This window comes from Oncorhynchus mykiss, chromosome Y (genome assembly GCF_013265735.2).
Source record: "Oncorhynchus mykiss isolate Arlee chromosome Y, USDA_OmykA_1.1, whole genome shotgun sequence".
NCBI lineage: Eukaryota > Metazoa > Chordata > Actinopteri > Salmoniformes > Salmonidae > Oncorhynchus > Oncorhynchus mykiss.
Window position 1 is genome coordinate 27,075,383 of NC_048593.1, and position 24,719 is coordinate 27,100,101.

General features: G+C 41.4%; 1 protein-coding gene across 1 annotated transcript; it reads right to left on the minus strand.

Moving 5' to 3' along the window:
- Positions 1-6,743: 6,743 nt before the first annotated feature.
- On the minus strand, positions 6,744-24,475 carry LOC110509892 (stAR-related lipid transfer protein 7, mitochondrial). The gene is made up of 8 exons (XM_021591082.2): positions 23,545-24,475; positions 15,399-15,568; positions 13,321-13,370; positions 12,060-12,170; positions 11,662-11,744; positions 10,112-10,211; positions 9,915-9,999; positions 6,744-9,399 (listed from the first exon to the last, which is right to left on the minus strand). The coding sequence occupies exons 1-8, from the start codon at positions 23,997-23,999 to the stop codon at positions 9,233-9,235; spliced, it is 1,221 nt and encodes a 406-aa protein (XP_021446757.1). The 5' UTR covers positions 24,000-24,475; the 3' UTR covers positions 6,744-9,232.
- Between the last annotated feature and the right edge of the window lie 244 nt (positions 24,476-24,719).

Sequence of the window (24,719 nt, forward strand, 5' to 3'; positions counted from 1 at the left end):
GTCCATGGATAATAACCATAACACCATCTCATCGACCATGATACCATCCCGCCACCTTTGTCCACCTTTGTCCATCTGAAACATCATCAAATACCTGCAAGGACACCTCTGTTTTTGTAGGGACGTTTTCCCTGCACACGTCAACATTCCATAGACAATTTTTCCCTATATTTTCACGACTAGTCTGTTAACCAAACCCCATTGCTCATCGCTCTATACACTAGTTGTCAGTCACTCTCCCATGCACACATATCTTTTCTCATTTCATCACACAAAGTGGTTCAGTTGTCAGAGCTTAACTTCATTATCACTGAAACTCTTCCAATTTCAATAAGGGGAAATGGAAAGGATGGAAGTAACAAGATTTCCAAACCCACTGATGGGACTGTCCTCACAGGTCTTTCAGAGAAATCATTCGTTATCCATCTGTGGAGGTCATTATTTCTTAGTGACTGACCGTTGACTTTGAGTCCAGGTGACAAATAACCAGGTTTGGACCATCATTTCAAAAGCAGTTGAGTCTCAGGTCTGATGAGTTAGCAAATTTCTACTGATGGACACCGGTGATATGGCTGTATCTGCTGTTCCCGAGCTGTTCCCGAGCTGTTCCATCTGCCCTTGGATGTTTAGACTATTCTTTGTCCATTAGCTGGAAGACCTAAGAGCTGGTCCTCTTTAGGGGATATTGATGTTCTTTAACAAGATGACCATCTTTCTTCCAAACTCTATTTTCATTGATTCCCCCGTAACACAGTAGTAATTTCATTAACAAACTCTTCTTGTTGGCCTGTTTTTATTCATATTATGTAAATGTTCTAATCTTTCACCATTTGAACTGTGTAATTGTATGTGTTTTATGTTTTTTTTTGTACGAAGTTATCTGATGGGGTGGGGTGCGAAGGATGGGAGGGCGGAGTTTTGTCGCAGTTTATGCGCAGGAAGGGCGGTGCCCGCTTTTCACCGCAGTGAGAGTGTGACCTATGACTAATTATTTTTTGTAATTTTGCAGATAGCCGCACTATATAACGAACACTGCCCTTGTGTCTCAATAGTATGTAAGGCGTGTCATTTGGGTCCATCCCTCCCCAGGTCTGCAACCCTCCCTGATGCCAGTGGACACCCACCACTTCTCCTCCTGGGCTATCAATGCCGTAGAGCTTTGGTGTTATCCTTGAATCACAAATGGAGTTGGAAGACCAAAGGATCAAGAAATAGCATATTCTGGTGGCACAGTCTTCCTTTCATGATTTTAGAGCTGATTACCATATTCTCCATGATTTTTGGGGGGGATTCTTTTTTTTTTTTACAGGATTCTAATTGTGTAGTTAAGATAATTGAGCTCTACCATCCCACCTAAATCGACCAGATTGATCCTGGTCCAACATAACCTCTGATGGCTGTATATCTCTGCCCAGGACCCCATTGTGCTTGATCTAACCATGCAGTACTTCTCCTGTCCATGGTGGTGCCAAGCACTTTGGAGGCTTGCGAGCACTCTCCACACTGCATCCTTAATTGGATGTAAAAGATCCCTACATGTAGTGACTTCTGAAAGTATTCAGACCCATTGACTTTTTCCACATTTTGTTACGTTACAGCTTTATTCTAAAATTGATTACATTACATTTTTTCCCCTCATCAATCTACACACAATAGCCCATAATGACAAAGCAACAACGTGTTTTACAATTTTTTCATAATTTATATAAAATAATAAAATGAAATATTACATTTACATAAGAATCCAGACCCTTTACTCAATTCTTTATTGAAGCACCTTTGGCAGCAATTACAGCATCAAGTCTTCTTGGATATGACGCTACAAGCTTGACACACCTGTATTTGGGGAGTTTCTCCCATTCTTCTCTGCAAATCCTCTAAAGCTTTGTCAGGTTGGATGTGGAGTGTTGCTGCACAGCTATTTTCAGGTCTTTCCAGAGATGTTCGATCGGGTTCAAGTCCGGGCTCTGGCTGGACTTGTCCCGAAGCCACTCCTGCATTGTCTTGGCTGTGTGCTTAGGGTCGTTGTCCTGTTGGAAGGTGAACCTTCACCCCCGTCTGTGGTCCGGAGCGCTCTGCAGCAAGTTTTCATCAATGATCTCTCTGGACTTTGCTCCGTTCATCTTTCCCTCGATCCTGACTAGTCTCCCAGTCCCTGCCGCTGAAAAACATCCCCACAGCATGATGCTGCCACCAGGCTTCACCGTAGGAATGGGGCCAGGTTTCCTCCAGAAGTGACGCTTGGCATTCAGGTCAAATAATTAAATCTTGGTTATCAGACCAGAGAATCTTGTTTCTCATGCTACGAAAGTCCTTTAGGTGCCTTTTGACAAACTCTACGCGGGCTGTTATCTGCCTTTTCCTGAGGAGTGGCTTTCCGTCTGGCCACTCTACCATAAAGGCCTGATTGGTGGAGTGCTGCAGAGATGGTTGACCTTCTGGAAGGATTTCTCATCTCCACAGAGGAACTCTGGAGCTCTGTCAGAGTGATCATCAGGCTCTTGGTCACCTCCCTGACCAAGGCCCTTCTCCTCCGATTGCTCTGACATGCACTGTCAACTGTGGGACCTTATATAGACAGGTGTGTGCCTTTTCAAATAGTATCCAATCAATTGAATTTACCACAGGTTTACTCCAATCAAGTTGTAGAAACATCTCAAGGAGGATCAATGGAAACAGGATGCACCTGAGCTCAAGTTCGAGTCTCATAGCAAAGGGTCTGAATAATGATGTAAATAAGGTATTTCTGTTTTTTTCTTTTGAATAAATTTGCAAACATTTCAAAAATCTGTTTTCGCTTTGTCATTATGGGGTATTGTGTGTAGATTGCTGAGGATTTAAAAAAAATGTTTTATTCAATTTTAAACTAAGGCTGTAACGTTACAAAATGTGGAAAGGTCCAGGGGTCTGAATAGTTTCTGAAGGCACTGTATTTATCTATAGTTATCACAGAGCTTTGCCCAATTCTGATTCTCACCCCTTTTCCCTGAGGTGTGCACTCGTTCACCCCTCCTCATCGATTTAAAAGGATTGGACAGACTGGTGTCGAGTCAGAGTTTCATGTTTCTCACACCCATTGGATGTTTTTGAGTCCTTGAGGGGAAACGAGTGCAAACTTTAAAGAGAAGGAGAATTGTAATTGGGCTCCGTTGATGCTCCAGTCTAGTGTTAGGTCAAAGGTCAGAACTGCCCATTCTCCTTTTGGTAAGATCTCAGTACATTTTTGATGATTTGATGATTCCAAGGCCAATTTTTTCACTTCATCTTCTGACTAGTACAGTGATTCTGGGCGTCCAAATAAATGTTTCTAAAAGACTGTAAATCTTTTAAATGTATTTGACAACTTCATTGTTGTTGTATAGGCCGGGATTCGATGAGAGTAAAGACAAAAGGAGCGGGAGAAAAATGATTGTGCATGAAGCAGTTTTGTGGTTTCCCACAAGCTGGCTGCAACGTGACAGATTTATGGCCACAATCAATTAGTGTAAGTGCTCCCCGCATTTGACTGAGGCACTTAATCGCCACCAGTAGATGTCAGATGTTACAGAATCTAAGTACTCAATTAAGACTGTGGACATATTGGCTCTAAAAATCATACTGCTGAGACATTAATTTACCACATGAAATCAGGCACAATGTTGCTTTCACCATCAAGTTTTCAATCCCACCCAGAGATAATGGGCATATAGGCTACCTTCAAATATGTATTTTACACTTTCTTTTGATCCTGAATTCACAATGGATGGCATTTATTACAGTCTCTGGGTGGTGCAAATACATTCTCTAGATCACATTCACTAAATCAAATACATTGACCCAGATATGCTTGAATAGTATTGTCAGCCTCTGACGTTAAATGTTCAAAGAAGTTCTAATCTAAAGGATACATGTGTGTACATATGTGGATAGATGGTAGCATTTGCGCAAAATGAACCACCGTATTTAACCACTGCAAGTTGACTGGGAATATGGTTGAATACAAACAGTGTAGTTATTCCCTCTGTAAGGCAATCACTCAGACAAAACGTCAGTACAGAGACAAAGTGGAGTCGCAATTCAATGGCTCAGAAATGAGACGGGGTCCACAGACAATCACTGATTACAAAGAGAAAATCAGCCACGTCACAGACACCGACGTCTTGCTCCTGGACAAGCTAAACATCTTCTTTGTTGCTTTGAGGATGAGACAGTGCCACGACATCCCTAGCAGTGTCCTCAGAGTATGCGCAGACCAGCTGTCTAGAGTGTTTACGGACAGATTCAATCTCTCCCTAATCCAGTCTGCTGTCTCCACTTGCTTCAAGATGTCCACCATTGTTCCTGTACCCAAGAAAGCGAAGGTAACTGAACTAAATTACTATCTACTATTACTATATACTTCTGTCATCATGAAGTGCTTTGAATGGCTAGTTAAGGATCATATCACCTCCACCTTAACTGACACCCTAGACCCACTTCAATTTGCATACCGACCCAATAGATCCACAGAATGTATTGTCAATCGCACTGCCCTGGACAAGAGGAATACCTATGTAAGAATGTTGTTCATTGACTATATGAAATGAAATGGTCCACCCACACAGACAGTGTAGTGAAGAAGGCGCATCAGCGCCTCTTCAACCTCAGGGGGCTGAAGAAATTTGACTTGGCCCCTAAGAACCTCACAAACTTTTACAGAGGCACAATTGAAAGCATCCTGTCGGGCTGTATCGCCACCTGGTACGGCAACTGCATCGCCCGCAACCGCTGGGCTCTCCAGAGGGTGGTGCGGTATGCCCAACACATCACCGGGGGCACACTGCCTGCCCTCCAGGACACCTACAGCACCCGATATCACAGCAAGGCCAAAAAGATAATCAAGAAAATCAACCACCCGAGACACGGCCTGTTCACCCCGCTATCATCCAGAAGGTGAGGTCAGTACAGGTGCATCAAAGCTGGGACCGACAGACTGAAAAACAGCTTATATCTTAAGGCCATCAGACTGTTAAATAGCCACCACTAGCTGGCCACCACCTGGTTACTCAACCCTGCACCTTAGAGGCTGCTGTCCTATGTACATAGACATGGAATCACTTGTCACTTTAATAATGTTCACATACTGCTTTACTCATTTCATATGTATATACTGTATTCTATTCTATTCTATTCTATTCTATAATTGTACTGAATTTTAGTCAATGCCATTCCGACATTGCTCATCCTAATATTTATAGATTTCTTAATTCCATTATTTTACTTTTAGATGTATATATTGTTGTGAATTGTTAGATACTACTGCGCTGTTGGAGCTAGGAACACAAGCATTGTGCTACACCCGCATTAACATCTATTAAATATGTGTATGTGACCAATAAAATTTGATTTGATCATGTTCTTCAGACTTTTAGGATGTTGGTTTTCCCCTCCAAAAACAGTACTGAGGACAGTACTGTCAGACAGGGAATGTTTTACTCACCCACTAAACCACCATGCCATAAAAACCAAACCTTATTTTCTTTGTCTGGGAAATATGACCTTGTAAGCAAACGTGATCTGAACATGTTTCTCTTTGAATAGCAAGCTGTGCTCTTTTCAGTAGATCACGGATGCCATACATCATCACACTGCAAATCTACTGTGGCTGGCATGATGTGGCATTTGTACCGCTCAACATACTGTACCTGCTTCAGCCACCTGTTTCCATATGATATACTTTATATGTGATATACTGTGATTTCATAAGAGAGGACAATAGTGGGAGATTTCCATAACGATCGTTCATTTTGCCAGATAAGTATCTTGATAAGATTTAGATATTGGGTCATCTGTTAAATGGGGCAAGGTTAGTGTTTGGACATAGACAGCCACACTGACCAGGTTACACGTCCACACTCCATTCCCCCAGGGGGCAGCAGCAACCTTGTCCAAGTGCTTAGCCTGCTTGATAAGCACATCAGGTGCTGCCAGTTAGGGTGATCGTCTGTCAGTGTCCAAGCAGTGAGGCTGCTGGTTTGTTTGGTACCCCCCAAGATTATCATTAAGCTTGGGGCCCTTGGTCTGAACCCCACCCTGTGCAACTTGGTCCTTGACTTCCTGATTGGCCGCCACCAGGTGGTGAAGGTAGGAAACAGCACCTCCACAATACTGAACACAGGGGCCCCACATGGGTGCGTGCTCAGCCCCCTCCTGTCCTCGCTGTTCACCCATGACTGCGTGGCCACGCAAACCTCCAATTCAATCAAGTTTGCAGACGACACAACAGTGGTGGACGTGTAGCCTGATTACCAACAATGACGAGACAGCCTATAGGGATGAGGAAATTCATTAGAATTTGACAAATTATGTCTGTGCGCAACGCTTCTAAAAATGAATCTTTCACTCAGCTCTTCACGTGCACACAGGCATAAAAAGGTCAAATTTAAATGACACAAAATTCTACTGAAGTGAGACTTTGTCCTTGGGTTTCTTGGCTATTTACATTATTTTGTTCAGAAGCTGGGTCAATCTCACAGGCACAAACATGACCTGAGTTGCATTACCACGGTTACCTTAAAAAGTGGCAGGTGAACATTGGGTCTCTTTTGTGCTATTTTGGTAATGAAATGAACAATATACCACATTACTACTAGTAATGTTTTTGCCTTTAAAAAATCTGAGTGACTAGTGGATCAAACAGTACATTTAATGTCCTGGTTCATAACCCATCAGTAACCCACCATTTCACTAGTTATAGTGTAACCAAAGATTAAGGCAACATACAGTATACTTCAAATTGGTTTATTGAATCATATTAGTTGCTCCATTTCAACATGGAATCATACAATGACAACTAAATTCTTGCCAGGTTCCATATATTTTCCCAATTCTTTTCAATCAATATATTTTACACAATTTCTAAAGGAATTAACTTCTGGAAATGATATCCAAGGTGTTAAACTGCATTTTGAAAAAAAATATATAAACAGTATATTGAACACACAATTGTAGTCTAGAAAGGGATAGCACACCAAAGCGTTACAATCGCCAGATTTACATTCTCAAACATTGCATACAGTAGTTCAATATAGAAGTTTTATGCTCTGCATACACATAGCTCTGACCATCACTAAACAAAAGCTCAACTAATTCATTTCCTCTCACATGTACAATATATCAAAACACACCATATGCTGACAATCATACTGTGGACAGTAAAACAATTTCTTCACCACAAAGATAAGAGTAGGTAAACGATCTTTTGTTATTTCAGACTTCATGGGAGTAAGTTATCTTAAAGGCCCAGTGGAGTCAAGTGTGTTTTATAGCATACAGTACAGCAGCTGATGAAACTAGCAAATGTAAAAATGTAAAATTAAATGTAAAAACACGAGTTATTTCCTGATAGTTGCTGGTTGAAAATACAATCTACACAGGGCCTTCTAATCAGGTTTGCGCGAGTGTCAGCTTTCCTTAGTGAGATCACCATGCGGTAAATTGGTTAGGAACTCTTGTTATGCATGTGTCTGCCAATAGCAGCTAGACCACTCCCAGATAGTCCCAGCTAAATTCTGAGGTTTTTTTTGCCCATTTTAAAATAATCTATTATAGTAAGGTACAGTTGTTACCCAGAAATGATTTGATATTACAAAAGTGCCCCTTGGCATTTGAATGCATTTGAATGTATTGAACTATGGTATCTTTTCAATGCAACTTCAATTAATTTTTACATTCCTATCTCAGTATTTGTGACCTACCAACAATCCGTTTTCATGGAACTGTAGTCATGCATATATACTGGTACCATAAATGAATGAATCTTTGCCTGGAAAATTCTCTGTTATACCAATATCAGTAACAGGGGAAAAAAATGACATACAGAAAAAGGTGCTCCTTCAATTGTACCAGATTGTCAGGCTGAGCAGAGAATTCACACATGCCCCTTACTCCAGTGAGTCAAACAGTTAATAAGATTAGGTCTAAGTAGTTTGCAGAACCATTTACATATCAAGAATGAAGAAAAATAATATATAAAATGCAATAAAGATTACACATACACGCATGATTTTACTAAACCCTTGCCTTCCAAAGCCCATCAGTAATATAACAATTGATGCACTACTTTCACTGTTAAGGTACAGTAAGAGTTTAGTAAACAAACATATTCCTCGGTAGCGCAATCTAGCGAGCAGTCGGTTTTAATCATGTCTGTTCCATAACTTTGAACTTAGTTCTCAGTAAGAAACAGTATTTCAGTCATATCCATTCAATTGAAATACAGATAGTTTGGTGGCACAAGAAAACACACTTTTTTTATTACATTTTTTTTTATATATATCGTTTTTTTGATTAGGGCATTTTAACATGGACGGGAACTGCAATGCAAGTGAAATAAAAAAAACATCAAGCATTTGTACCATTGTTACTGAGGACTTTTGCAGTTACCATAAGACACCTTGTGGACAGGAAGACACTGGTAATCTTCAGAAGGCTGTTAGAAGTGTCGTGACCTGGCAGTTTAAAACACAGACAAGGCATGACAGACAAAAAAAAAAGGTTAGAACCTCAGTTTTGCAGAGAGCAAAACATCAATCCCAAAATGTGAAAGACCACAAGAGCCCTTAAATCCACTTGTCTGTGGAAGTCAATATGCCAGGGCATTCAGCTCCAAAGCGTGTTCCTCATGTTCCTGATATCACAGCAGGTTTAATTATTGATGTTCTTCTTTCTCTGTTGTATGAAATAACTATAGGTATGTATTTATGTAGCGAAGCCTTTACAGTGAGATATTTAAGTGCTGATGTGACCAGATGAGGGATCCAAACAAAGTGGCTGGAAGAAACTAGTAGACATGGTGGATGGAGGGAGAAAATGCTTTGGCAACATCTCTATAGGGGTAGTATTTTTTTTTTAGCTGTCTCACTAGTTGGTGAAGCAGCTAGTTAGCAAAATGAGGCATGAGGATGTTGGCTGTCTAGTACAAGTGTAGCAAAGGCAGGAAGTCCCAGTGAAAATCCTCCTGGCAGCAAAAGCGGAGTCCTTTCTCCGAAGGGCTCAACTGCTTGTTGGTACAGTCCATGCTGTTCATTACAATTCTGTTATCAATAACCAGTCTGTGGAACAAGTACTGAATATCTTCAACAAAAGTATATTCCAGTTTCCTTATATCCCATCCACCCCTGTGTCCAAAAGCTTGTGAGTTTGGAGGGTTGTTGTATGTGAGCAGGTGCAGGTTAAATCAAACTCCCCACCACTGCTAAAAAGACATGGTCCCTTAAGCGTAGATTTGCCCAGGGCGAGTGTTGTCCCCAAGGCGGTCCTGGCTGGGCTGGTGCTTGGTGTCATTGGACTTTATGACACTGGCATAGTCGTAGATCCCTACCTCCAGGTTCTTAGCCCTAAGGGCTGCAGTATGTAGTTTCTCCAGAAAGTCAGGCATACCTATGAGGGAGGAGAGCGACAGTTGATAACCAGGACTGAGGATAACATACCGTATGGAAAACCATCATCTGATAAGAGACTGTAGATCATAATGACCTATTTATATATCTTTTTTTAAAGAAAAAAGGGTTTGATTGAATAGGCCCCAAGGTGACTTTCCATCCAGATAAAAGTAAATCAGACCAAGAAACAAAGCACTGAGCTACAATACCAGCAGATTCAGCTTGTTGGGCATGTTGAATCCGCCAATTACTGTACCCCAGCTACCTCAAGCTAAAAATAAAGTGATCCCTGGCCCATTGAGTTAGGTCTCAATAATTGTGCATAGTCAGTGGCTGCATTTGATGGAATTATCAGGATTTGACTTACTTTTATGCCCTACTGCCCTTCAGTGAAGCAATTTTATGTCTATTCAGATAAATATATTTTTTTATTGTTGATATTCCAACAATGACTACATCCAGTTTACACCTGGGGATAATCATCAAGCTCCATGAAAAGAAAAGAGAGCTCACCACTAGACACCATCCAGCTCACACAGTAGCGGGGAAAGGCGGTCTGAGGGTCATCGCTGTAGGTCAGAAGGTAGTCAAAGCCATTCTGTGGGACAGGACGACATAAGGTCAGATACTGTAATTCAACATGCACACACATATAACTAAATATTGCCCAATTATTACATTATCTATGTTTTATGATAAACTCTTTTCACCTCATCAAAGGTCTTGTGAGGTCGGATGACCATCTTGGACTGGTATGAGTGGACTCTGACGTAGTCCTGAGTTTCCGGGACTCCAGGATGTTGAACCGCTCTAAAATGGGAGATAAATAAATAGTATTCCAAGCATAAAAAAATAAATTTATACAAAAAGTAGCGCTGGGCAATATGGCCAAAATATATCATGGTATTTTTCAAATTTGACAGTATTTTGTTTTTGAAAAATTAAAAGTTGTACATTTGCTTTAGGAGCAGTTTGTGACCCTATGGTGGCAACATACCATCAAAGTGAGTTCAATGGGTCTTTCTCCATTCTGATTGTTTTATACTGTTCAGTTCAACCCAAGCAGTATTTTGATGTTTAAATGAAAAAACGTACCCAATTGAAACTGCCTATTTCTCAGGCCCAGAATCTAGAATATGCATATAATTGTCAGATTAGGATAGAAAACACTAAAGTTTCCAAAACTGTCAAAATATTGTCTGTGAATATAACAGAACTGATATTGCAGGTGAAAACCTGAGGAAAATCCAACCCGGAAGTGCTGCTTTTCCTGAAAGCTCTCTGTTCCATAGCCTGCCTTCGCTCCATTTAAAGGGATATCAACCAGATTCCTTTTCCTATGGCTTCCCCATGGTGTGAACAGTCTTTATATGGTATAAAGGGATATTTCAGGATTTTGTCAATGATTATATTCTTCCCCAGACGCCGATGAACTCGTGGATACCATTTTTATGTCTTTGCTTGCAGTTCAAAGGAAGTTGCTAACTAATGTTTGTGCAATTGCTAACTAGCATTAGCACAATGACTAGAAGTCTATAGTAACTGCTAGTATGCTAGTAGATGCCACAGACTGTCACTGCGCTAACGCTAGTTAGCATTGGCTCACAAACTACCTCACTACCTTCATACTGAATGCAAAGATAAAAATGAGTTAATCGGACTCTGCCAAAATCCTGAACTATCCCTTTAACTAGCTCGCTACTTCTGTGCAAATGTTTTTTTCTTGTTATCTAAAGAAACGCTTGGGAATGTGTTTATGGTTGAAATTTCTGTATGTTTTCCAAGCTAACCAATTGAGAAAATGTAGAATGCCATCGCTGAATGACTCTAGATTCTACTCAATTTCACACAGATTTTAAAATCAGAACAGAACTTCCATTTAGCTACTGTTTTTGTTATAGTTCTCAGGCCAAAAGATTTAAGCAAATTATCCCCATTCGCTAGTAGGTAGAAGCTTGACTAGTTCATTTTGAAGAACAGATGAGAAGAAGCCTAGGCTAAATTTAATAGCTAGCTGAATGCCATTTTACATTAACCTGGCTGATGTTACTGGAGTTTTCCTCCCTTATAATCAAAATATATTATACCTACAACCCAATATGGTTTAAAATGGAAACCTCTTTAATTAGGGTCATATTTGAACAATCACAAATGTGATTAATCTTAGTTACCAACAGAAAACCATACGATTAACTTAAATATTTTTATCGCTTTTAACAGCGTTCATTTCAATATAACTACTTGACATGAAGTCACTCACCTGGAGATCAGGACCATCAGATTATTCTCCACATCAACATCATAGCGACGCACATAAACATAGTCTCGTGAGTACATGGGATACTGTGGGAAGATAATACAACAAATCAAAAATCAAAAAATGTAGGATAACTTATTGTTGTCATCTGTGGACTATGACACAGCCCTTATTTCAGGGAAACATTGTTTTCTTCCATAAAATACAACACTGTATGCTTGCATATCTGTAATAATCAAATCGAGAACACATGAACAAGGCAAAAACATGCAGAACTCAGTCTAGAAATGTTACAATGTAACAGAGAAACCACTGAGGAAATGAAAGCATATCGCAAGTGCATGACTTTGATAAGCACAAGTTCTGCATTTCTAGTGTGTGAGTTGGCAGGGGGAACTTACAGGGAAATGCGTGGCCCAGTGTACAACCTCTGAGCCTGTGTTGACGTCCCTGTCCACCACCTCCAGCTTAAGAACAAGAGCATCCCACTTTTTCCTGTACTCAGTGTCCAACTGTGGCAAAGGGCAGTGCGTGAGACGAGAGGAACAGAGGCTTAAATTTAGCACACACATACAACACGTAGAGCTACATATCTCCACACAAACCTTACACTCCAACAAGGGCATTTGGGTAGACAGACACGTACGGCAATAAGCACACAGACACACAAAGGGAGTGTTTGAACATACAGGACTTCAAGTGCTGAATGTACACACAAGCCACTTGAACATTTTCTACTGAATCATTTCTTAACAGGTTCATTAGTTCATTAGCAGGTTCATTAACAGGTTCATGGTTTCCATCCAATTGGCGACAGACTTTCATGTGAATATTCTAAAATCCACACAACAATATAAACATTTCCCCCACAGAGATGCTTTTCCGCTAAATTGACTTGTTGGGGATAAAACGCTGTGTGTGACATAGCGCACATAAATACAATTTTCACTTACATTTCCATGAATAATACAAATTAAATTAGTTTCCATTGCCTTTAACACTGATGGTTTGCTCACACATTGTTTTTTGCGTTATATAGAGAGTTCGCCCACTCTGTTATTGGCATATGCACTCTAGCCAACAGCTTGCAGATACAGTGAGATTATTATGGACAAAAGAGCGATATTATTTCTATTTGTCAAATGGCAGCCAAGCATCAATGATCCTGTCACCAGAATAAGACCTTTCATATTTATTGGAAAGAAGCATCAAGCTCATAACCTTGAACTTTCACCACCCTGTGAAGTTCATAACTTATTTAATCTGTACCCTACTAAACCACATTCTTTTCTGACAAGTTGTAGTGAGAGGACCACAATACATGTCACCAAGTTCACTTCGATATGATGGTTATTATATCAATATTGGCGCATAAAAGCATTTCTCGCATAATATTTATTTTACCGACATCCAAAGTATCCCACCTTGTCTAGCGTACTTTGTATTGTCGACATTTGGAAAGTTTACCGACAAATGTTCTGTTTTCATCAGGCGCGTCATTACATTTCTTTAAATACGACATCTACTACACTCGTATAAAAAGTTGCGATGGAAACTTGGTTAGTGAAGGTACAAGTTCTCTTGCACACATTTTTTAAACATTAAAAATTCAACTATTATACCAAGTCAAGACAGTTCGCATAAAATAAACATGCTTAGTACCTGAACATTGAAGAACTGTCTGGGGGTGACATCGTTGTAAGAACCCAAAACTGTGAAAAGATTAGAGGGAAAAGGGTGTTGAGTGTTAATAATGACGCTCAGACATGTAGATGATGATCATGGCAATAAGAAGAGGGAAAAGAGTGCAAATGTACATCAAAAAGGTTGATGAAATTATGACATGCCAGATAGAAAAGGTACCGGGCATTCGGAAAGTATTCAGACCCCTTGACTTCACATTTTGTTAAGTTAAAGCCTTATTCTAAAATGTATTATATCTACACACAATAGCCTATAATGACAAAGCAAAAATAAGTTTAGAATTTTTTGAGAACATATATATAAAAACAAATCTTATTTACCCACGTATTCAGACCCTTTACTCAGTACTTTGTTGAAACACCGTTGGCAGCGATTACAGCCTCGAGTCTTCTTTGGTATGACGCTACAAGCTTGGCTCACCTGTATCTGGGTTTCTCCCATTCTCTCTGCAGATCCTCTCAAGCTCGGTCAGGTTGGATGGGGAGTGACGCTGCACAGGTATTTTCAGGTCTCTCCAGAGATGTTCGATCGGGATCAAGTCCGGCTCTGGCTGGGCCACTCAAGGACATTGAGACTTGTACCGAAGCCACTCCTGTGTTGTCTAGGCTGTTTGCTTAGGGTCGTTGTCCTGTTGGAAGGTGAACCTTCATCTTGAGTGCTCTGGAGCAGGTTATCATCAAGGATCTCTGTACTTTGCCTCAATCCTGACTAGTCTCCCAGTCCCTGCCGCTGAAAGACATCCCCACAACATGCTGCCACCACCATGCTTCACTGTAGGGATGGTGCCAGGTTCCCGCCAGACGTGACGCTTGGCATTAAGGCCAAAGAGTTCATTCTTGGTTTCATCAGACCAGAGAACCTTGATTCTCAAGGTCTAAGAGTTTCTAGCTTTCTAACTCCAAGCGGGCTGTCGTGTCTTTTACTGAGGAGTGGCTTCCTTCTGCCCACTCTACCATAAAGGCCTGATTGGTGGAGTGCTGCAGAGATGTTGTCCTTCTGGAAGGTCTCCCATCTCCACAGAGGAACTCTGGCGCTTTGACAGAGTGACCTTTGGGTTCTTGGTCACCTCCCTGACCAAGGCCCTTCTCCCCTGTGTAAGGACTGACGCCAGAGATCAGAAGCAGGTACGGGGAGTCAACATTTAATAAGGAACAGACATGAAACAAGACAGGCACAGCGTCAGCACACAGGCAAAACAACGACATTCTTCAATCACTGCAGCAGCAGGGAACAGAGATGGGGAACTGACAAATATAGTGGAAGTAATAATCAGATGATTGAGTCCAGGTGATTCCAAACACAAGCTGACGCGCAAGCCGGGGAAAGGCAGGAGTACTGATGGTGGCAGGAGTGTGTAATGCTGGGGAGCCTGGCGGCTTCGAGCACCAGAGAGGGGGAGCAGGCGTGACACCCTGATTGCTCAGTTAGGCGTGGGTGGCCAGCTTTATGAAGAGTCTTGGCGGGAACAAACTTCTTCCATTTAAGAATGGGGGCCACCAGACCTTCAATGTTGCAGATACTTTCTGGTACCCTTCTCCAAATTTGTGCCTCGACACAATCCTGTCTCAGAGCTCTACGGACAATTCCTTCAACCTCATGGCTTGGTTTTTGCTCTGACATGTACTGTCAACTGTGGGACCTTATATTGACAGGTGTGTGCCTTTCCAAATCATGTCCAATCAATGGAAACAGGATGCCCCAGAGCTCAATTTGGAGTCTCATAGCAAAGGGTCTGAATACTTTTGTAAAGTTTTTTATTTATTTGCAAAAATATCTAAAAACCTGTCATTATGTTGTATTGTGTGTAGATTGGATTAAATAAACATTTCCTCATTTTAGATTAAGGCTGTAACAAAATGTGTAAAAAGTGAAGGGGTCTGAATACTCATTCTAAGTGTCAACAATCAATTACATTTATTTATAAAGCCCTTCTTACATCAGTTGATGTCACTACAGAAACCCAGCCTAAAACCCCAAACAGCAAGCAATGCAGGTGTAGAAGCACAACAAAGCTATTAGTGACAATGCAGGCTGACCTCTGTATTCCCACAAGTGGCTTCCCTCGATGGGCCGCCTCCAAACTTTGAAGTTATTCTTCTCCATGACAACCTCCCAGCCGGTCTCCACCTGCCCTGCAGCCTTCTCCTTTTCTGAAGATGCACTCAGATTCTTCACCTTCTCCAAAGCTTGGAGCTCTAGTCCACATCTGGGGAAGTGTGCAGTGATAGAGATCTTAACACGGTAATATCACAGTACCAAGATGTCATGATACCAACATTTTGGAATACCGTAGCACCATTTCATATGATACTGACTTTTTCCAGCCCTAGCGATCTAAAAAAAACTGCTACAAAATGTTTATAAATTCAGTTGAATTGAAGCAACAGCCACTAGTCTCTGGTATGCACAGGTCCAATCATTTTCACTTCCATGCTCACATCACGTGTAGCAGCTGTAATCAGCCAACATAACCCTCTACCAGCCCTCCCTCACATGCTTCTCTCCTTCTGCTCTTCATGCGCATCCTCAGTCAGTTAAAACAAAATATATACATTTAGCAGTGATGGAGAGCAGGGATGCAGACCCTGATGAGTCCGTTAGATTTGTACATTGGAGCAGCGAGCAAAGCGAGCAATGTTGATACATTGTATGATTTCAAATAGCCTGTTTTAACCAAGAGCACAGACCAGTCTGAGTTTGAAGTTCACTGTCATGCAGCCTCAGTGTCAGAGGGGTAAAATGGAGCACTGCTTGGCGACAGGCCTGCTTGCAGCTTCACAGCAAAGAAAACGGCTTGTCTCGAGCCTATATGATTTGTAAAAATGTGACCCATATTACTGGAGATACCTATTTTAAAATGGGATTCGTGCACATTTGATATAATTTTACAAACATGTCGCAGGCTGTTGTACTAATCCCGGGTTCGCTAATTATTGGTTTGATAAGACAGTTCGGTCATGTTACCTAGCTAGCTAACAACCTGGTAACTTGACAGTAGGTTTAGGCAAATGTAATTGGCACAGGAAGAAAGGAAAAGGGTATGCTACTCAAAAAGGTAGGAATCATACGCCAAATGTAAGCCTAAACTACAGTTGAAGTCGGAAGTTTACATTCTTAGGTTGGAGTCATTAAAACACATTTTTAAACCACTCCACAAATTTCTTGTTAACAAACTATAGTTTTGGCAAGTCGGTTAGGACATCTACTTTGTGCATGACAAGTAACTTTTCCAACAATTGTTTAAATCTAAAAGGACTTAGATCATGACAACAAGATTCTCTGGTCTGATGAAACCAAGATTGAACTATTTGTCCTGAATGCCAAGCATTACGTCTGGAGGCAACAGGCACCATCCCTATGGTGAAGCATGGTGGTGGCAGCATCATGCTGTGGGGATGTCGTTCAGCGGTAGGGACTGGGAGACTAGTCAGGCTCGAGGGAAAGATCAACGGAGTAAAGTACAGAGAGATCCTTGATGAAAACCTGCTCCAGAGCGCTCAGGACTTCAGACTGGGGCAAAGGGTCACCTTCCAACAGGACAACGACCCTAAGCACACAGCCAAGACAACGGAAGAGCGACTTCGGGACAAGTCTCAATGTCCTTGAGTGGTCCAGCCAGAGCCTGGACTTGAACCCGATCGAACATCTCTGTAGACCAGAAAATAGCTGTGCAGCGACACTCCCCATCCAACCTGACAGAGCCCGAGGGGATCTGCAGAGGGGAATGGGAGAAACTCCCCAAATACAGGTGTGCCAAGTTTGTAGCATCATATTCAAGAATACTCAAGGCTGTAATCGCTGCCAAAGGCACTTCAACAAAGTACTGAGTAAAGGGTCTGAATTCTTAGGTGAATGTGATATTTTAGTTTATCTTTCATAAATTTGCAAGTTCCAGACCCGTTTTTGCTGGACAGGGCATTCATGGCGCTCAAGGAACGTTTCACCTCTGGACCCATCCTCGTTCATCCTGATCCAACTCTTCCCTTTGTGATGGAGGTGGACACCTCGGACACCGGAGTGGTCCTTTCACAGCGGAACGAGGACAATAAGAAAACTGCACCCATGTGCCTTTCAAGGGTTTTTCTTAATTTTTACTATTTTCTACATTGTAGAATAGTAGTTTAGACATCAAAACAAGAAATAACACAAATGGAATCATTTAGTAACCAAAAGTGTTAAATCAACAAAAAAAAAATGTTTCCAGTTCAGGAAACTGGTTGAGAAAATGCCAAAAGTGTGCAAGCTGTCATCAAGGCAAAGGGTGGCTACTTTCAAGAAGCTCAAATATAAAATATATTTTGATTTGTTTAACACTTTTTTGGTTACTACATGATTCCATGTGTTATTTCATAGTTTTGATGTATTCACTATTATACTACAATGTAGAAAATAGTAAAAATAAAGAATAACCTGGAATGAGTAGGTGTGTACAAACTTTTGACTGGTACTGTATGCATGCATGCGTCTATATCTCAATCTAGAACAAGATTATCTATTTTGGATGCAATTTCAATGGAGTTGATGGAGCGATAGGAAGATTGCGAGAGAGTGCTTGCGCGTGCACTTATTTAAAGCAACGATATTCTTATAATAGGCTGTTTTATAAAAAAAATACTTTACAATTTTTACAAAAACAAGGTGACCTCCGAAAGCCAGATGGAGATGTGTAAATTAGAAGCGCATTCAGTCTTTATATTACTGTAATACAGGCTATGCTGCGGCAAATGTTGGCCTACCAGTCACAATAAAAAAAAGTTAACATGAGATAGGTCTACATGCAATGTGAACTGAGCTCCATACTGGGATGGGCGGTCTGTGCCCACCCTTCATCATGCAGAGGCCGTAGAGAAGCCAGAATTATATTATTGCATAAAATGTAACAGTTCCATTTCACACCATAATGTTCATATAAATAATGAATTAAAATTGACTGGTTTCTCAGTTATTTATCCGGGGAACAGGGAGTGGTTTGGGGCAGTAAATCTCAGTAACCAGGTTCCCACCCTTCAACCTTAGTATAAACTTAGAAAATACATTTATTGAAAACTTTTTTTTATTCTTTATTGAAAAGTTTAACGGTACTGAAAAACCATCTTGTGGCTATTTCCAAATACCCCGATATACAGCATATAAGGCATACTGCCCAAGCCTAGCTGGTAGGCTTGATCACCAATGATGAGAAATCCTATAGGGTGGTCAGAGGCCTGGCAGTGTGGTGCAAAGACAAAAACCTCTCCCTCAACGTCAAAAAAGACAAAAGATTGTGGCGAATAGGAGGGCCGAGAATGCCCCCCATTCACATCGACAGGGCTGTAGTGGAGCGGGTCAAGAGCTTAAGGTTTCTCGGGGTCCGCATCAATAAGGATCCATCATGTTCCAAAACACACCAACACAGTCGTGAAGAGGGCACGACAACAGCTCTACTCCCTCAGCAGGCTAAAAAGATTTGACATGGAGCCTCAGATCCTCAAAAAGTCCAACAGCTGCACCACTGTGAGCAGCTTGACCGGCTGCATCCCAGATTGGTATTGCAATTGCTTAGCATTCGACCGCCAGGCGCTACAGAGGGTAATGCGTACGGACTAGTAAATCACAGGGTCAAGCTCCCTGACATCCAGGATGTCTATACCAGGCGGTGACAGAGGAAGGCCCTAAAATGTGTCAAACACTCCAGCCACCCAAGTCATAAGCTGTGTTCGAATACTCATACTTAACCACACTAACCTTACTATTTCTGACGTGAATTTAGTATGTATTATGCTTATTGGTCATAGTTAGTATGCCAAAAGTTCCCAGATGTTGTACTAAATTAGCCAAAATACAAAGTATACAAGCAGTGGACAATATTTCCTTGCTTTTAGGGCAAGTAATGCAATTCAGAAAATGGGCGTGGCTTCACAACGTTTTCAGATTTTAAGAAAATAGTGGAAAATATGCAGCCGAAGTCCGACGAGAGCGTATACAAACGCATTGCTTTATGACAAATGTTAAGGAAATGTTGAGCAATGTATAGTCGTTGTGCGTCCACAATGGACATTGTTAATTCTGGCTATCTACTCCGATTTCAGACAGAGCCAGAGCGCAGAATACCTGATGAATTTACAAAAGCTAAAAACCCCATTGAATATATGGCCGGTGTCAGTAAACGTCTGCAAAAAAAGTGGAATTAAATTGTTGCCAGCAGCACAGTTACAATCACAAATGCTCTGGATAACATGAAAAGAGCCTAACCAGCTCTGCTAGGGCAATTAAAATGGTCAGATTGAGGCCTTCTCTCATTTGTGTCAGGAATTAGCTAGCAAGCTAGCCAACTAAGCTGTTAGCTTGGGTGCTTGACTGCAGAACGCTCGGCTCAACTCGACTCCTCGGCCAGAGCGTCCAGTGACGCGCTCCGAGAGCGAAACACTGAATTTATGAACGGAAAATCTGACAAACAACGGTCTGCAATTACGAACGCCCAGAGCGCACCCTGGCACTCTAGATTGAATTTACGAACACACCCCAAATCGTAAAATGTCTAGCTAGTAATTTGTTACGCTAACAAGCTAGCAAGAAGTTGCATTGCAACAGCATCAACTTCCGGTAGACAGCCGAAGCGCTAGTATGCTCAACTGAAAGGATACCATTTGTTTACAGTATACTAAAATGAACTAATAGTATGTAGTATATACTCATTAACAACACAGCTATAGACCGTTATCTCTGCTACCGCATGTCAAGCGGTGCCCAAGCACCAAGTCTGGGACCAAAAGGCTCCTGAACAGCTTCTACCCCCCAAACCATAAAACTGTCAGTAATCAAATGGCTACCCTGACTATTTGAATTGACCCCCTTTTTTTATTTGCACTGACGCTTGCACTGGCTCTATGAACACACTGGAATCTCCCCATACATACTACACCAACACACACATTTCAGAAAGTATTCACACCCCTTTACTTTTTCCAAATTGTTGGAAAAGCCTGATTTTAAAAAATGTATTGTCAATGGCCTACACACAATACTCCATCAATTAATCAACCCCTTTGTTATGGCAACACTAAATACGTTTAAGAGTAAACATTTGCTTAACAAGTCACAATAAGCTGCATGGACTGTGTGTAATAAGTGTTTAACATGATTTTTGAATGACTGCCTGATCTCTGTACCCCACAGACACAATTATCTATAAGGTCAAATTTCAAATACAGATTCAACCACAAGATCAGGGAGGATTTCCTATGCCTTGCAAAGAAGGGCACCTATTGATAGATGGGTAAAAAATAATTATATATACAGTGGGGAGAACAAGTATTTGATAACCTGCAAAATCGGCAGTGTTTCCTACTTACAAAGCATGTAGAGGTCTGTAATTTTTATCATAGGTACACTTCAACTGTGAGAGACGGAATCTAAAACAAAAATCCAGAAAACCACATTCTAGGCCACTCCAGGACCTTGAGATGCTTCTTATGGAGCCACTCCTTAGTTGCCCTGGCTGTGTGTTTCGGGTCGTTGTCATGCTGGAAGACCCAGCCACGACCCATCTTCAATGCTCTTACTGAGGGAAGGAGGTTGTTGGCCAAGATCTCGCGATACACAGCCCCATCCATCCTCCCCTCAATACGGTGCAGTCGTCCTGTCCCCTTTGCAGAAAAGCATCCCCAAAGAATGATGTTTCCACCTCCATGCTTCACGGTTGGGATGGTGTTCTTGGGGTTGTACTCATCCTTCTTCTTCCTCCAAACACAGCGAGTGGAGTTTAGACCAAAAAAGCTCTATTTTTGTCTCATCAGACCACATGACCTTCTCCCATTCCTCCTCTGGATCATCCAGATGGTCATTGGCAAACTTCAGACAGGCCTGGACATGCGCTGGCTTGAGCAGGGGGACCTTGCTTGCGCTGCAGAAGTTTAATCCATGACGGCGTAGTGTATTACTAACGGTTTTCTTTGAGACTGTGGTCCCAGCTCTCTTCAGGTCATTGACCAGGTCCTGCCGTGTAGTTCTGGGCTGATCCCTCACCTTCCTCATGATCATTGATGCCCCACGAGGTGAGATCTTGCATGGAGCCCCAGACCGAGGGTGATTGACCGTCATCTTGAACTTCTTCCATTTTCTAATAATTGCACCAACAGTTGTTGCCTTCTCACCAAGCTGCTTGCCTATTGTTATGTAGCCCATCCCAGCCTTGTGCTGGTCTACAATTTAACCCTGATGTCCTTACACAGCTCCCTGGTCTTGGCCATTGTGGAGAGATTGGAGTCTGTTTGATTGAGTGTGTGGACAGGTGTCTTTTATACAGGTAACGGGTTCAAACAGGTGCAGTTAATACAGGTAATGAGTGGAGAACAGGAGGGCTTCTTAAAGAAAAACTAACAGGTCTGTGAGAGCCGGAATTCTTACTGGTTGGTAGGTGATCAAATACTTATGTCATGCAATAAATAAAATGAAAATTAATTACTTAAAAATCATACAATGTGATTTTTTAGATTCCATCTCTCACAGTTGAAGTGTACCTATGATAAAAATTGCAGACCTCTACATGCTTTGTAAGTAGGAAAACCTGCAAAATCGGCAGTGTATCAAATACTTGTTCTCCCCACTGTGTGTGTGTGTATATATATATATATATATATATATATAAACAGTTTTACGTTGGTAACCATATATATCCTTTCTCGTTCAGTTGCCGGATAGGAAGGAAACTGCTCAGAGATTTCACCATGAGGCCAATAGTAACTTTAAAACAGTTAAGCGTTTAATGGCTGTGATAGGGGAAAACTGAAGATGGCTCAACATTGTGGTTACTCCACAATACTAACCTCATTGACACAGTGAAAAGATAGCCGGTACTCAATAAAAAGACCCCAAAACATGCATTCTGTTTGTAATAAAGGCACTAAAGTAATACTGAAAAAAAAATGTGGCAAAGCAATTTACTTTTTGTCCTGAATACAAAGTGGTGTGTTCGGGGCAAAACCAATACAACACATTACTGAGTACCACTCTCCATATTTTCAAGCATCGTCGTGGCTGCATCATGTTATGGGCATGCTTGTAATTGTTAAAGGAGTGGGGAGTTTTTCAGGATAAAAATAAATATTGCAGAATGAACATGCATAATCCTAGAGGAAAACCTTGCTCAGTCTGCTTTCCACCAGACACTGGGAGATGAAGTCACCTTTCAGCAGGATAATAACCTAAAACAGGCCAAATCCACTGCAGTTGCTTACCAAGAAGAGAGTGAATGTTCCTGAGCATCTCATTTACAGATTTGACTTAAATCTACTTGAAAATCTATAGCAACACCTGAAAATGGTTGTCTAGCAATGATCAACAACACATTTGACAGTGCTTTTAGAATTTTGAAAATAAAAAAAAACAGCCAAATGTTGCACAATCCAGGTGTGGAAAGCACTTAGAGCCTTACTCAGAAAGACACGCTGTAATCAGTGCCAAAGGTGCTTATACAAAGTATTGACTCAGGGGTGTGAATACTTATGTAAATTAGATCTGTATTTAATATTCAACATGTTTTCACTTTGTCATTATGGAGTATTGTGTGTAGATGGGTGAGAAAACAATTGTATTTAATCCATTTTGAATTCCGGTTGTAACAAAATGTGGAATGAATCAAAAGAGTATGAATACTTTCAAGGTACCGTAAACTACATTTTAAAAATGTTTTATTTCACCTTTATTTAACCAGGTAGGCTAGTTGAGAACAAGTTCTCATTTGCAACTGCGACCTGGCCAAGATAAAGCATAGCAGTGTACACAGACAAAACAGTTACACATGGAGTAAACAATTAACAAGTCAATAACACAGTAGAAAAAAATATGCTCACACATACACGCATATTGACGCCACTCACACGCTGCCCCTACGCTGTACGTTGACAGTACAATATGGACACAATGTTCACATGATAAACTGGGTGGTTCGAGCCCTGAATGTTAGTTGCCAGACTGCCGCAGGGGTATGACAAAACATGTATTTTTACGTTGGTAACAAGTTTATAATAGCAATAAGGCACATCGGGGGTTTGTGGTATATCGCCAATATACCACGGCTAAGGTCTGTATCCAGGCACTCCGCGTTGCGTCGCCTTTAAGAGCTGCCCTTGCAGTGATATATTTTCCATATACCACCATATACCACTTTGGCCTTATTGCTTAATTTTAAGTAACAGCTTGTACCTGTGTAGTTCGTCATCTCGAACCTTCTCGTCCTCCCACATAAATACACCAGCCAGTGCAGCCATAAGCTTCCCCGTGGAGGCGTGCTTGCTCTGGAGTCGACGCCATATGCTTCCTACGAGAGTCCACCTGGTACGCTCCGAGTACAAGTTTGAGTAGAGCTCTCCAATCTGATGAGCGCGTCGAAGCCTCTGGCCGGTCACAAAGCTACAATGGTTGGCAAAAATTGACAGCAGGCCTTGCTTCTTCTTGTCAGATCTCGCTTTTTCACTCGTGCCCATCCCCGATCTCTGGAGCCATGACAACAACAGGCCAATGCGTCGTCCCATCCATGAGGTGGTTACGGATTTGCCCTTGCCAATTCCCTGTCCCAGTGCATTACTGCTTTGAAACCTAACAGCACATACACTGATTTCACATAACGCTATAGGCCGCCGTTGTATAGACTGAAACATGCTGCAGGTTGTGCAAGTTAAACAACTAGAAGTGGCCGCTATTTAAAGCAAGTGGTTGAATTGGAACACTCGTTACCAACAATGTCACGTTTTGACACTGTCAATATTGACGGCAAACTACGAATAATTTACATTACTATAAGAAGCAAACCACACTGCCAAATATGCAGCTTGTGCCAACGTTAGCTGGTTATACAGCTATGTTGTTCCTTTACAGGCCTAACAAAGTATCAAGGTCCCATGCTCTTAGTAAACTTATGACGTTTGTCTAGCTAACGTAAACTGCACGAGCCAAGCACTATCTACCATGGAACCGATTACCTTTGCACAGCGGGCAGATTACGTACAGTTTTTTGAATAGTTGTATAAACCACTACTACTTTTAATTGTGCGCAATTCGGTTAAATTACTAGCTCACCAATTTCACGTTTTACTTGCACATCGCAGTCAGCCGACCTGATCCCTACCTTCCACGCCCCTCGAGAGGACCCTCCTTATTTGGATAACACAATTATTATTGGTCATTCGTCGTTGGGGTGCAATTTTCATTGGCAGTAGTTGGTGTCAATATTTTGATTAGCAACTAGCAGGTTAAGTTGTGATCCTGACGTCATTCTGCCTTGAAGGACCACGATAAAGGTGAAAAGGAGTCTATGCAAATGCACAGTTGCATTAGCAAGGTAATCAGAAATAATGCTAAACGAAAAAAAATACAGTTGA

Bases quoted from the DNA above. Each gene is read 5' to 3' on its own strand.
- LOC110509892 (XM_021591082.2), bottom strand. From the start codon at position 23,999: ATGTTTCAGTCTATACAACGGCGGCCTATAGCGTTATGTGAAATCAGT. The intron at 11,745-12,059 runs GTAAGTTCCCCC...ATCTTCCCACAG, and splicing joins ACTGGGCCACGCATTTCCCT to TATCCCATGTACTCACGAGA. The intron at 9,400-9,914 runs GTGAGCTCTCTT...CCTCCCTCATAG, and splicing joins GAGCTGGATGGTGTCTAGTG to GTATGCCTGACTTTCTGGAG.